At 37.7% G+C, this 15,444-nt stretch overlaps 1 protein-coding gene across 3 annotated transcripts in view; it reads right to left on the bottom strand.

Moving 5' to 3' along the window:
• Positions 1-6,260: 6,260 nt before the first annotated feature.
• TBK1 (TANK binding kinase 1) overlaps positions 6,261-15,444 on the bottom strand; it is a 40,800-nt gene continuing 31,616 nt past the window's right edge. For all 3 annotated transcript variants that reach the window (XM_082636921.1, XM_082636922.1, XM_082636923.1), the window contains 8 exons: positions 13,176-13,297; positions 13,001-13,077; positions 12,362-12,401; positions 11,762-11,863; positions 11,542-11,638; positions 11,041-11,147; positions 10,744-10,815; positions 6,261-6,970 (listed from right to left, as the gene is read on the bottom strand). In XM_082636921.1, coding sequence (XP_082493047.1) covers positions 6,919-6,970; positions 10,744-10,815; positions 11,041-11,147; positions 11,542-11,638; positions 11,762-11,863; positions 12,362-12,401; positions 13,001-13,077; positions 13,176-13,297 — 669 coding nt within the window. In that variant the 3' untranslated portion in view covers positions 6,261-6,918. The remainder of the gene's footprint in view (positions 6,971-10,743; positions 10,816-11,040; positions 11,148-11,541; positions 11,639-11,761; positions 11,864-12,361; positions 12,402-13,000; positions 13,078-13,175; positions 13,298-15,444) is intronic.

The following is a 15,444-nucleotide window of genomic DNA, read 5'->3' as shown; positions in this document are numbered from 1 at the left end:
ACACCCGACAAAGGAACGATTCACATCCCAGGTGGAAGGAGAGGGACACTGCAAGATTTCATCATGCTACTCAGAATGGTGCACAATTTAAAACTTATGGATTGTTGGTTTCTGGGATTTCCATTTAATATTTTTTGACTGAGGTTGACTGAGGGTAAGTGAAACCACAGAAAGCGAAACTGAGGATATGGCGGTGGGGGGGGGAACTACTGAGTTCAGTAAGGGTTTATATATTCACATCCTCTGATGTTTACAAACCGCAGCACTGTGGAGTGGTAACAATAGCACTGGACAAATAATCAGATGATTCAGGATAAAGTTCTAGTTCTTCCCATGTAATAGTGTTGGAAGTTAAGATATTTAACCTTTTGGGGGCAGTTTACTCATCTTTAAAATGAAGGGATCAGAGAAGATGATTTTTCTAAGTTCCCTTGAAGCTCTAACATCCCCAATTATGCTATTACATATATGAGGGATCACACACACACACACACACACAACCCCTGAGGGAGTTTTAAACTATTAAGTTAGATAATACATATTTTGATGGTGAAAAAGAAATGAGGGCTTCCCTGGTGGCGCAGTGGTTGAGAGTCCGCCTGCTGATGCAGGGGACACAGGTTCGTGCCCCGGTCCAGGAAGATCCCACATGCTGCGGAGCTGCTGGGCCCATGAGCCATGGCCGCTGGGCCTGAGCATCCGGAGCCTGTGCTCCGCAACGGGAGAGGCCACAACAGTGAGAGGTCCACATACCGCAAAAAAAAAAAAAAAAAAAAAGAAAGAAAATATCAGTTTAAGGAAAAAGAGATGATTGAAATGTACTAGGCCCTACATTTTGTAGTTTTTAATCAGATACCTTCCTTGGTGAACACAGATCACAGTCATTTCTGTGTTAATTAAAAGAGGCTCTGGTGCTGAGTCATCTATCAAATCATCAGATTATGTTTGATTATCTATCAGACAAGGGGTAAATGTTAAGCACTTACATAAGATGCAGAGCTACATGGGTATCAAAAAGCCATAACTATAATTTTAAGTCAGTTGCAAGATGAAACTTGTGAGGGCAGAGAAGGTGCTTACCTTGGTCCAAGGTGGCATGTCCAGCCCTCCTCCCACGTGCAGAGTAGGAAGGTGAGAGCTGGGCTCTGCAGAAGGTGCATCAGGTACCTTCTTCCCTCAACCTCCTCTCCCCTGACCCTCTCACATTCCAGCCAGGCAGGACTGGACAGAAATGCAGAGCTTTACGCAGCAGCATATTTAAGGTGCTTTAAAATCTTACATTAATACTTGACTAAGATATGCCGTAGAGACTGACCCAAAGAAATATGAGGTCCATTAACATTTTTATTAGTTTTCTAGGAAAACGAGAATGCACTTGATTAGTTTATTCTTTTCTTGTTTATTCTAAGGTATTTTAATTCCACAAGCAAACTGAGATTCATTGAAAAGAGCTATTTTTTAATTTGCTTTTTAAAGCTAAACATTCTCCATCTCTCTCTAGAAAACTTCTTCGAACCCAAATTCCTAAAAAGCATAAATTGGATTATAAAATGTTCATGGCTTTTAATATCTCACCTTCAAATTGCTTTATTTTCTCTTAATTTTCTCTCAGATAACCATGTTAAATAACATGTTTTAAAGGCTTTAAGAGCTTTATTCACCGCCCCCCAACTTGAGGGAGGCTCCATTTTAGTAATAAAAAAATGTATTTCAAACGAAGCATTAGCCTCAGATAACTTACCTCCACCTTGGCTCCAGAGCAACTTGGATTTCCGATTCTTCGAGCAGGTGAGTGACTTGGGGAACCAGTAAAAGAGCCGGGCTATTCTTCTGAATGTCTTGTTAAAGTCACTTCTTATGGCCATAGCTAGAACTGTTAAGTGTTCCAGAACAACACTCCACAGAGAGCACGGATGGGGAAAACACAGTAATACCACATATGACACTTTAGCTGTGAACTCTCTTTCAGCCAATATGTCTGGGGACCACCTGTTAGCCCTAAATCCCCCTCCCCTGTCATTCCTTTGGTGTCCTTAGCCCTCATAACTAGAAACTGTATTAATAGACGTTCTTTCTAAAGAAAGAGTTTTAAGCTTCAGAAACTCTAACCTAAGGCAACACTTGATAATTTTTAAGTACAGACCCCACCCCTGCCCCACCTCCTCTATAGAAATACAATTACTTTCACACAGGAGCAAAGTAACCAGTATCCACTAACTCAGCATCCAATAGAATTGTCAATGGCAATTCGTAGGACTTGATGGTGATTAACACGCTACCTCCTAAAGCCATAGCCTTGATCCCATTTGTTTTGTACATCTTTTACTGGAAAAATGATATGTATTTTTAACCTTGTCAGGAATCTATCCCAGAAAAAAAGAATTTGACTGATTCTTACAAGTCAAGAAGCGTATAAAAGATTTTTTCCAGGATACTGTTTTGGTTTTTGACCCTTTGAACGTTTCTCCAGACCCTTCTTTAACTTTAGTGTGTGATTTCAGCAGACACCAGCATTTGGCTGCCTGCTCTGCCAGTGGGACTGGGGTTCCCATAATCACCCCTGGAACTACATCTAACAACTGGTCTTTGTGCATTCTGTTTATGTCAAAAGAAATAAACTTACGCAGAGACTAGTCCTTGTAAGAGCCTGATGTGATAGTTGGACAGCGCTTTTTTATATGACACACTAAATTTCTGGAGCTGATTTATACACACACATAAAAGGATATTATCATATTACCAGTTTCCGTTTCCAGGTCAGATGTTTTCGATTTCTGTTCCATTTTCATGAGTTCTTAGAAATATGCCTAGGAGTCTGCTTATAGGTGACAAGTGGGGAGAAAGTTCAACTAAAACAATAGTGTAAGACTTTCTGATACTTTCATCTTCCCAAAAATAGGATGAGGGCTGGTGGATCCTGCCCAAAACAATAGCGTTAAGACTTCTTTATGTTTTCCTTTCAACAGTGTCTGTCCCAGCACTTCTCAGTTTTGAAAGTTTGAGTAACTATAAATTTTCTGCAGCACTTCCTCAAAGACAAAGCACAATGCAAAAAATGCCCTTCTGAGTGGACTGAAGTCAGAGATAAAAGCTCTGGTTGTGGCTATGATTCTGAAGGGACAATAAAGTTTAGACATTTCAGTCAAGATTGCCAAGATTGGGCTTCCCTGGTGGCGCAGTGGTTGGGAGCCCGCCTGCCGGTGCAGGGGACACGGGTTCGTGCCCCGGTCCGGGAAGATCCCACATGCCGCGGAGCGGCTGGGCCCGTGAGCCATGGCCGCTGAGCCTGCGCATCCGGAGCCTGTGCTCCGCGACGGGAGAGGCCACAACAGTGAGAGGCCCGCGTACCGCTAAATAAATAAATAAATAAGAAAGAAATGTCATTGGATTAAACCACTGAGATTTGTTACTGCAGCATAACCTAGCCTATCCATACTAATACATAATATAAACATGAGAACAACAAAAGTAAAAATACACATTAAAAAAAAAAAAAAAAAAAAAAAAAAGATTGCCAAGATTGCCTATTCCTACTGATAGTCCCTTTCTTAATTCCAAACAACAAACCTCTTACTTTTAGCACAGAACACCACAAAAAGCAAACTTCATCGCTTAAAAAAATAACAGAAAAACAAACTAAAACACGTTCTGGATAACTTTTTTTTTGTTTTTTGGATAACTTACTGATGCAGGTATTATATTTTTAAAGAGATATTCTGAGGAAAAGATCTTTTTCTTTTTAATAGAGACTTTCTTGTTTTGTTTTGTTTTTGTTTATGTATTTGGTTGCACCAAGTATTAGTTGTGGCACGTGGCCTCCTTAGTTGTGGCTCACCGGCTCCTCAGTTGTGGCTCCAGGGGTCCTTAGTTGCGGCTTGCCGGCTCCTTAGTTGTGGCATGCATTTGGGATCTAGTTCCCTGACCAGGGATCGAACCCAGGCCCCCTGCATTGGGAGCGTAGAGTCTTATGCACTGCGCCACCAGAGAAGTCCCTGAGGAAAAGATCTTTACATCTAAGAAGAGACACTCTGCTTCGACACAGTGTAACGAGGTCTATAAGCCACTTACACAGTCTTTGTTAATTTCCAAAATAATCAAAATGGGACATTTAGAAGATGTGATGGGATTATTTTCCACATTTCTTCCCTAACCTCTAATTCCTTTTTTATTTACTCGAAGATATCCCTTTTTTCACATAATTTACGTTCACTTATTTCATTTTTGATTATTCCTTCTGCTGTTAGACCTATAATCTCTTTTTTACATTGAGTTAAATCCTACCTCACACCTGTCAGAATGGCTACCATCAAAAAGAACACAAATAACAAATGTTGGTGAGGATGCAGAGAAAAGGGAACCCTTGTACACTGTTGGTGGGAGTGTAAATTGCTGCAGCCACTTTGGAAAACTAAAAACAGAACTACCATATGACCCTGCAACCCATTCCTGGGTATATATCCGAAAAAAACAAAAACACTAATTTGAAAAGATACATGTACCCCAATGCTCAAAGCAGCACTATTTACAATTGCCAAGATACAGAAGCAACCTAAGTGTCAACTGAAAGATGAATGGATAAAGAAGATATGGTATATATATATATAATGGAATAGTACTCGGCCATAAAAAAACACGAAATTTTACCATTTGCAACAATGTGGATGGACTTAGAGGGTATCATGCTAACTGAAAGACGTCAGACAGAGAAAGACAAATACAGTATGATATCACTTTTATGTGGAATCTAAAAAATACAACAAATTAGTAAATACAGTAAAAAAGAAACAGACTCACAGATAGAACAAACTAGTGGTTACCAGTGGGGAAAGGGAAGCAGGGAGGGGCAAGATAGGGGTGGGGGATTAAGAGGTATAAACTACTATGTATAAAATAAGCTACAAGGATATATTGTATAACACAAGGAATATACAATATTTTATAACAACTGTAAATGGAGTATAACCTTTAAAAATTGTGAATCACTATATTGTACACCTGTAACTTATATAATATTTTACATCAACTTTATATCAATTAAAAAAGAAGAGACAGTATCAAAAAAAGAGTTAAATCCATTAACTCTTCTACTTGCTACATATAATATTTTTAATCCCTGTCTTTTGGAAATATATCTCAATATTGAAAAAAAAAGCTAGTAAAGCTAGAGATGCAACTTATTTTAAAGCTAATTTCACTGACATAGTAACTCTGAAAATTTGGTTAGCAGACCAATGTCATCATGTATGTACTGACATAAGGTGTTTTGAATGAGGATGCATTCTTGAGGGTAAAATATTGAAAGCAAGAGTGCTTGATTTACATGTTGCTGTAATGGGGAATAGAACAGTTAGTCTTAATTAATACTAGTGTGGAACAGAATTGTTCTTACCAGTATAACTTACACATATACAATCCCCACAGCAAGGGTTTGTTTACTGGTGTTCTTTTCTAGAGGTGCTTAAATAAAAACGAAATCTGCAAATATATTAATTGATCACATAAGTTAAGTAAAATTTTAACTAGTGTTCAGTGATATAAACATTTAAACTACACAATTAGACACTGATGTTAGATGGTCAAATAGAAAATTAAAATTAAAAGGGATTAAATACCCTCTTGCCCCATACCCTCTCAGACTAAACAGTTTTTGACAGGGGATAACTGTATTTATAAAAGTAACATCATTGACCCATGCATGTATTTTTATAATGTATACATGTGACACTTAAAATTCCCTACTACAATGATGCATCAATTTGAGATTTCAAATAACATCCTAATCCGTTTTCAGTTTTCCAATGTTCATGACAGCCAAATTTATTTACTACTTAGGACATGATCTCTTTATGATATACAGGTTGTACATGATCATACTTCAGTCATCTAAGAAGTCAGAAACCAAAACTAAAACCAAATCCTTCTTGGGCAAAATAATTTCTCACTGAGCACAATCCTTTAGTCTAGAACTCTGTGTATATTTTTCAAAGAGAAGGCTCCTTTTGAATTTGTATAGCATACATTTATGAATTTATGAAAGAACTTCTACTAAACTTGGAATCAGTGGGTTTAGAAGAGTCACAAAATTGCCCGTCGTGTAATTTCTGAGGATAATTTACCATTACCACCCATACTATTTTTCAAAAAATAACTTTTGTTTCTCAAACTGTTGTACACAGAAAAATACAAACTCTTTACATTACAACTGAGAAATTTATTGATACTTCTTCATGAAGTAGTAAGCAGAATTAAAGTAAAGACGAAATATACAGCTTAAAACAGTTGAAATGGTCCTAAAATTTTTATGACAATTATACATTTATGGCCAAAATAAAAATGAACAGTTTTTAATGATTAAATCACTTTAAAAATTTTGCTCAATAATTTACCTGAAATTAAACAGATACAAGGATAACTGGGATAATGCCACTTTATCCTTCTCAAAAAAACTGTGATCCTAGTAAAACACTGGTTGGGTTCTGCTCCCCATTCACAAAAGCTACCTCTCCATTCCATCACTTATAAACGTGATAACAATCAGCCTTTACTGATTTGTAAGGATGCCAATTTTGGTTCCACTTAAAAATGTTTCCAGTAGGCAGTCAGAGATATATGACTTAGCTGGCCTTACTCAGAAGAGTCGAGGATCAGTCAGTATCTCAATGTATCGGTCATGGCTTTCTTCTCAGTGCTCACTGAGGTCAAATGTCCTCACATAATTATAAATGTTAAAAAGTAAAATTACATCTTAGCAGCCAAAAATTTATATAATTTTTATGTATTTACAGTATCGTACATATTTACATGACCACATCAAATAGTGAAATGTAGAAACAAGAGACCACCTACAGAGGCATTCATTTAATGCCCCAACATTATTTTCTTGTGCAAACTGAAACTTGCCTCAAACTTCTTATAAAGCTAAAGACAGTCAACATTGCGAAGGCCACCATCCATGGTTAAAGAGCCAAACCTAAAACACAAAAGAAAAAAGGCAATCTCAAAAGATTCATTTATTTGGCCTCCAACATTTTAAAGAAGAATATAAAATACTTTTCAGAGGAATAAACTATTATTTTTAAAGAGTTAACCAACTATAATTTGCTCTATTTCTTACAGAAACACAGTGCCACTATCATAAATATGTGAAAAAATACAACTCAGTGGTTTGGGAAGACTTCTTAAGAGAAAATGGGGGAGTAATGTAATCTAGAAAGTGTTAGAAAGAGCTGGATAATTTCTTTTGGTGGGGTGGGATTTATAAGCAAAGATGTGGAGTTGAGAGTCAGGGACAGTAAGGAATGGAATCTTGCTAAAACAGAATGTTACTTGGAGGAACAGTGGAAAATAAAGTTGGGTGATTAGGCTGGGGACAGACTATTATATTCTTTTAATTCAAGTATGCATTTAGACTTGACTTTTTAGGTAACAGGAATTTAGAACTTTTTGAACCAAGGGAGTGGTATGATTAGATCAGTATTTGGGAATATTACTTTGGCTGTAAAACCCACTGACAGATGGGAAGAACTGGTTAGGGAAACAGGTAGTAGATTATTATCATGGCTCACAAGGTAGGGGGAAAGGAGATCTAAATGAGGTTGATGAGGGGGAACACAGAAACATTTGAAGGAAGATTACCAAACTTGATGAAAGGAAGTAAAGAAGAGTGAGTGTCTAAAATAATTTATGGGGACCTCCCTGGTGGCACAGTGGTTAAGAATCTGCCTGCCAACGCAGGGGTTTGATCCCGGTCTGGGAAGATCCCACACGCCGCAGAGCAACTAAGCCCATGTGCCACAACTACTGAGCCTGCGCTCTAAAGCCCACGAGCCGCAACTACAGAGTCCGCATGCCTAGAGCCTGTGCTCTGCAACAAGAGAAGCCACGGCAATGAGAAGCCCGCGCACCGCAACGAAGAGTAGCCCCCACTCGCCGCAACTAGAGAAAGCCCATGCAGCAATGAAGACCCAATGCAGCCAAGAATAAATAAATAAAATAAATAAATTCATTAAAAAAATAAAATAAAATAATTTATGTTCATGGTAGGAGGAGAAAGGGGAAGAAGATGAGTAAATTACAGGGGAGACTGAGTTGGGAAGGATGACGTTAAGTGATTTTATTTTATTTTATTATTATTATTTTTTTTTTGCGGTACTCGGGCCTCTCACTGCTGTGGCCTCTCCCGTTGCGGAGCACAGGCTCCAGACGTGCAAGCTCAGCGGCCATGGCTCACAGGCCTAGCCGCTCCGCGGCATGTGGGATCTTCCCGGACCAGGGCACGAACCCGTGTCCCCTGCATCGGCAGGCGGACTCTCAACAACTGCGCCACCAGGGAAGCCCTTAAGTGATTTTAAATACAAAAAAATCTTAAGTGATAGATATCCATATGGAGACAGTGCACAAGACCTGGCTTCTATTACTAGTTCTGGCACAAATCCTTAAGTGGTCATTTAACATTTAAGTTATTCTGCCATGTCTGATTACCCATGTATTGTCAAGCCTGAAAATAAAACATGACTTATTGGACATGCTTTGGGAAGTAGGGATTTTATTCCACAAAACATGTGATTCAATATAAAATTTTGTTAAAACATATTTTAAGTCTTTTCTACTTGCTAATCCTTTCAGAATAAATTTAGGATTTAGCTAAAGTTGTGAAGAAACTATAAACTGCATAAATTTATAAAAAGTTATAAAGAGTTAGATAATTACTATGTAGATGCTATAAACCAACAGGAAACCAATAGGAAAAATACTTTAAAACCTAATAGGCAATTCACAGAAAAAAAAAATAAACCTATAAAAAGATGTTTGACATCACTATTAACCAAAGATATGCAAATTAAAACAAGATGTTGGTTTCTATTAAACAAATTGGCAAACATCTAAAAAACTGATAACATTCAGTGTTGACAATGGGACTGTAACAAGCCTTTTAGAGAACTAACAACGCCTATCAAAATTCAAATATGCAGGGTCTTCCCTGGTGGCGCAGTGGTTAAGAATCCGCCTGCCAATGCAGGGAACACGGGTTTGAGCCCTGGTCTTGGAAGATCCCACAGGCTGCAGAGCAACTAAATCCGTGCGCCACGACTACTGAGCCTGCATGCCACAACTACTGAAGCCCACGTGCCTAGAGCCCGTGCTCCAAAAGAGAAGCCACCGCAATGAGAAGCCTGCACACCGCAATGAAGAGTAGCCCCTACCCACTGAAACTAGAGAAAGCCCACGCACAGCAACAAAGACCCAATGCAGCCATAAATAAATAAATTTATATATATATAAAAAATTTCAAATGTGCATACCCTTTGACCCAACAACTCCACATCTAGAAACATCAAGAAGTCAACCTTTCAAAAATTCTTACACAAGCACATGAAGGTATATATACAAGTATGTTCACTGAAGCATGCTTTGTAATTGTGAAAAATCAGAAACAACTTAAATGCCCAACAAATAGGGATGCACCAAATAGATATGGTAGATCCATACACTAGGATATCAGGCAGCTGCTGAAAATGAGAAAAATAGAGCTATATGTATGGATATGAAAAAGTACCCTTGATATACAGTCTTAAGTGAAAAAAGTAAGACTAAACCAGTATGAACAGAATGATTCAATTCTTATAAAACACACATGCACAACAAACTATTAATAGTGATCACTTCTGTGGGAGTGGGGAGGTGAGAAAGGGGAGGTGGGGTCTTTTATTTCAATTTTTACAATTATATATTGTTTAAACATTTTTTTTACCAATTCATTAAATTCATTTTAAAAAATCGATAATACTATAGAAGCTCCTGATAACTTTCTGCATGTAGCTCAAATATCATGTGATTTCCTGACATTTAACCTTTCCAAGCCTTATGAACATGTTTGGTCTTTTATTTGAGAGAACAGGGCTAGTGGGGAGATAGGAGGCTGGGTTCCAGCTCCAGTTCATCTTTTCAGGTATGAACGTCAACACCTGTGGAACATGGACAAAGACTATCTGCTGTGCCCTGGAATGCAAGGCTGGAATGCATGCTCAGTGAGGCCATGCAGCGTGAAAGTGCCCTTCAAGTGTACAAAACACCATATAAATGTGAAATCCTTGCGTTAATATCTTGTGGGTGAGAAGACCTGTGGAGAAGCACCTAAGGGCTGGAAAGAGAAGGCTTCTATTCATGAGCCAAATAGGACTTAACTTCTCTGAGGAACCCAGACAAGGAGACAGCCACCAAAGTGGCTTTATTGGCTCTGTACATTTTCCAACTCTTTTTCTCCTTGATCTATTAGCATTCTGGAGATAAGCAGACACTCAGCTCCTCAAAGAACTCCATGAACAGATGGCGCTCACGTGCAGGAGGGGTTCAGAGGGCTCTGTGAGTCACACAGCACTGATCAGAGTGCTGGCATCTCCTAAGCAACTCTGAATCCAGAATTGAAAATGATCATTCCAATGAGAAAATGTTTTGAAAAATGTGCAAAAGATTTTCGTTTTCACAGACTGATTCAACGAATTCTATTAACCAGTGCTTCTATAAAATGGAATCAATCACAGTTGACTTGTCTTTATCAAAACAATCCCAAACACATTAAAAGGCACCATGAAATTCACAAAACCTAAGGGTTCTGACTTAATATTCCTTTCCCACTGCTTAACCTATTGTTACAGGAAGACAGACAGATACAAGTATAGATGTATGTTTATGTACTCAATTGCGTATATAATCACAGGGCAGAATGATCTTTGTATTACTCACCTTTCTAAAATATGATTATTTTCAGCAAGTTCTTTAACTACCCCTTCCATTTCTTCCTTTAATTTCTTCATACTATATTCAAAATAAAGATAAAAGTACCTGTGCTCAAAAAAAGTATTCAAGTGTTTTACAGTTATATTTATAGTATGTTTAGTTCTCTAGATTGATCTGTCATTAAATAATATTAGCAAATGTATTCATAACAAATATAAAACATTTCAAAATAAAAGAGCAAGATCACAAAATGAAATAAAAACAAATGGAAACACTACAGTTACCAAATAATAAATTTCTTACCCAAGAGTCATTTCTACTAATGTGTTAGAACATGGGTAAATTGCAGTCATGGTATGTTTGATTCCACTGGAGGCTGCAAACATTTTCTGTGGCAAAGTTTCTTGTAACTAAAACATCAAAAACAAACAAAAAAACCGTATCAATCACAGGACAGAATACTTACTACAGATCTTATATAAAATGTTACAGGTTTTAATAAGTCCTTTAAAGCTTTAAGTTTTAATTTCAAAACCATCAATGATATAATACTTAAAACTCTTTAAGAAAAACTTTGCTTATAGATGATTTAAGAAAATGGTCTATCAGATGTTTTTCACTGTAAAACATCTTAAAACTTGGCTCAAAATACATACCACAAGTGGGCAAGCAGAGCTGAATATAGGCATATTATACCCTATTTCTCTCTTCTCAATCATTATCAGATATAAACTTAGAAGAATTTTATTTTAATTTTTCCTAGTAGGAAAAAGCCTTTTTTTTCTAGATAATTTTGAGCTATACCTCATTAGTATAGTCTTGATACTTTGATACTTCTTCTTCAATATCAAAACACTGATTAGTTAGGGATAGTAACTGTTTCCTAAGATGAAGCATCTTTCTGAAAACCAAAAAGAACCAATTAATAAGCAGTCTAATATTATTTTTACTTAAAATATATAATATACATTAAATTATATATTGTGCAGACAACCACTAATCACCCCCCAGAAAGTTTACTTACCTCATCCATTCTTCTGACTTATCCAAAAAAGCCTCGTACTTTTTAACACATTCATCTGTAAAGTGAGTCATAGCTTTTGTTGCATGATAATACAGTTTTTGCCTGTAATTTAGAAATAATCAGAGGCTTAAACCAATGTCACTGTTTCTATTTCCAATATTAAAGAATTTTCAAATATACGAAATTTATTTCCTGTAATGACTGTTGTGGGTTTAGAATATTTACGGTAGCAAGCCTAAGGTTTCTAAGACAGACGTTATAGCAGCAAGAGGAGAAAAAGAAGGGTGATAGTGGAGAATGGTCAAAAACTATTTATCGAATGAGGTTAAGGTTAAGGAGGTGGTTAAGTCTGCCCTTGCCTATGTTCTCCATTATCTGTCCTTCTGCAATCAGAGCACAGGAGGCAGAAGAAGACTGCCCCCTTATTCTCCCGTCTCAGTAACCTCTCAACCAGGGGCCAGATGAGTGGGGCTCAAATATGTGCACATACAGTAACAATTCTATAAGGCCAAGATTAAAATGCATTTTTATTATGATTAATTCCAACTTTAAGAAGAAACATAACCAAAAATAATTATTAAACATAATCTGGACACTTACTTATCAAATTTGTGGATTTGTTCTTCATTATAAGCTAGTCCTAAAAATAAGAATATGTATTACTCTTGTAAATGTAGAATCATAAAATCACATGCAATTTTTTTTTGAGATTATTACTTCATAAAGGCTAAGAGTTTAAAGCAGATGTCACAAACTTCTGACCCATGGGTAGATACTGCCCACAAATGCTTTTATTTGGTCTGTACAGTACTAATGTTAAAAAAAAAATTAACTGCCAACATTTAAAAATCAGGATATTTCTAATAAAGTCTATTTCTAGCTTCTCTTGAGGCCTAGGAACACTGGAAAAACAATCAGGTGAATCTGAGTAGTGGCTCTCCCCTTCACATGGGAGTGGGGGTCCTCCTCTCTAGTCCCCCTCAGTTTCCACGGGCCAATCTCATTCCTTTCCATTATGTGCGTGGCCTCTAGAGGTTTCAGAGTTCTGATCCCTGATTTGAAATACTCAAAAGGTTGGTTTTAAGGATAATTTTTAATACATTCAACCTCTTCCCTGACAGAACCAAATCTCTGAAATAAATAACTTATGTAGTCACCCTTACACAAATACTAAATTAATTCAACTGAATTACAACTAGTAGGGCTGACTCAGATTAACAAATGGAAAATTTTACTTACTACGTTCTGCTTTGTCTTTTTTGAACTGATAGTAAATCTCTGTGATGCAATTTAACAGGACTTGTAGCTTTTCTACACTATTTAAGAAAGAAAAATCCAAATAAATTAATTGAGTCAATGTGAAAAAGGACATTTAATAATAAGAGCAGAAACTGCCAATGCAGTTATAACCTACTGTCTATCTTTTGGATGAGTGCCTTCTTGATGGGTCCATGTATCTGCCAGCAATCCACCTGGAGATAATTTGCTTTCAATATCCTGAAGACTGGTTTCTATTGTTCCCTGAGAACTGGAAAGCTAAATAAAACCAATGGTTTCAGATCCAGATTACCAAAAATCAGAAATAATCATCAAAATGCCAATGGAGCCTAAAGTTTGAATAACATTTCTTTTGTAGATTACTTCAGTTCAAAGTCAGAATAATTATTTTTATCTTGAAATGCAAGGACAGTTTCTTAGGTTATATTCCACCAAGAGTACTATATGATAATAAAACATGAGTATTAACATATTTTATAGGGCTTCCCTGGTGGCACAGTGGTTAAGAATCTGCCTGCCAATGCAGGGGACATGGGTTCATGCCCTGGTCTGGGAAGATCCCACATGCTGTGGAGCAACTAAGCCCGTGCGCCACAACTACTCAAGCCTGCGCTCTAGAGCCCACAAGCCATAACTACTGAGCCCACATGCCACAACTGTTGACGCCCACGCACCTAGAGCCTGGGACCTGCAACAAGAGAAGCCACTGCAATGAGAAGGCCGTGCACTGCAGTGAAGAGTGGCCCCCACTTGCCGCAACTAAAGAAAGCCCGCACACAGCAACGAAGACCCAACGCAGCCAAAAATAAATTAATTTTAAAAAAATCTTATATAAAATATATTTTATAAAACATTGCTTACATCTAATATTCTTTTTAAAAAAACATAGAAAATACTTTTAATCATTCAATTAAGCTTGTTTCTTTATCTACAAAATATGTTAGTACTCTATCTCAAGAAAACCAGAGGAGATTAGCATAGCCCCAAGTACAAATGTAGATATGAAAAACTGTGCTCTTTGATTAGAGCTAAAAAGTACCACCTCTTAAAAACAAAAAATGAAACCTCATTTAAGATCCTGTTCATTTTAAGCTTAGTAAATTTATCACTTATCTACCACAGAACTGAGAGCATCTGTAAAAGTTTTAAAGAAAGGATAAAGATTGGACTTAAAGGATGAATATGTTTGAATATTTTAAGCGTCCTGATACATACTATTGTTTTTCAAATTAAGCGGTTTTTTTTGTTTTTTTGCGGTACGAGGGCCTCTCACTGTTGTGGCCTCTCTCATTGCGGAGCACAGGCTCCGGACGCTCAGGCTCAGCGGCCATGGCTCACGGGCCTAGCCGTTCTGTGGCATGTGGGATCTTCCCAGACCGGGGCACGAACCCGTGTCCCCTGCATCGGCAGGCGGACTCTCAACCACTGCACCACCAGGGAAGCCCTCAAATTAAGTTTTAAGTGGTGGTTTATGCTGCTACTAGCAACAAACAAGTGTGCCCTTTGCATTCTGCTCATGTTAGCATTGGCATTATATATAATTCTTAAAGCCTTGCTAATTTGAAAGACAAAATGGTATTTTACTGTTGTAATACGCAATTTTCTATTACTCTTGTGGTTGAACTTTTTTTTCCAGGAGTCTCACTTAGATCTATTCATTTTAAAATCATTTCTAAATGTTCTCTATTTACTGCAGATTTAATGTTTTCCTTATGCATTTGTATGAGCTATTTTCATATATATAAAAAAACCCTTTATCTCATTTTCTCAATCTGTTTTTTTTTTTTTTCTTTTCTTTGTGGGACGCGGGCCTCTCACTGTTGTGGCCTCTCCTGTCGCTGAGCACAGGCTCCGGACGCGCAGGCTCAGCGGCCATGGCTCACAGGCCCAGCCACTCCGTGGCATGTGGGATCTTCCTGGACCAGGGCACAAACCCGTGTCCCCTGCATTGGCAGGCGGACTCTCAACCACTGCGCCACCAGGGAAGCCCCTCTATTTGTTTTTTAACATTATTTTTTTTTAACATAAGAGATCTTGGGAATTCCCTGGCGGTCCAGTGGTTAGGACTCTGCACTTTCACTGCCGAGGGCACAGGTTCAATCCCTGGCTGGGGAACTCAGATCCTACAAGCCGCGTGGTGTGGCCAAAAAGGAAAAAAGAAAAAAGAAAAAACCAAACCAAAACATATAGAGATCTTAAATTCTTTCTTTTTTTAATATTTTTTTAAAATTTATTTTATTTATTTATTTTTGGCTGCATTGGATCTTTGTTGCTGCGTGTGGGCTTTCTCTAGTTGCGGCAAGCGGGGGCTAATCTTCGTTGCAGTATGTGGACTTCTTATTGTGGTGGAGCACGGGCTCTAGGCACATGGGCTTCAGTAGCTGTGGCACGCAGGCTCAGCAGTT

Source organism: Mesoplodon mirus, assembly GCF_964341445.2.
Source record: "Mesoplodon mirus genome assembly, chromosome: 11".
Lineage (NCBI taxonomy): Eukaryota > Metazoa > Chordata > Mammalia > Artiodactyla > Ziphiidae > Mesoplodon > Mesoplodon mirus.
The sequence above is the reverse complement of the archived record's forward strand: the minus strand, read 5'-3'. Positions and strand labels throughout refer to the sequence as shown.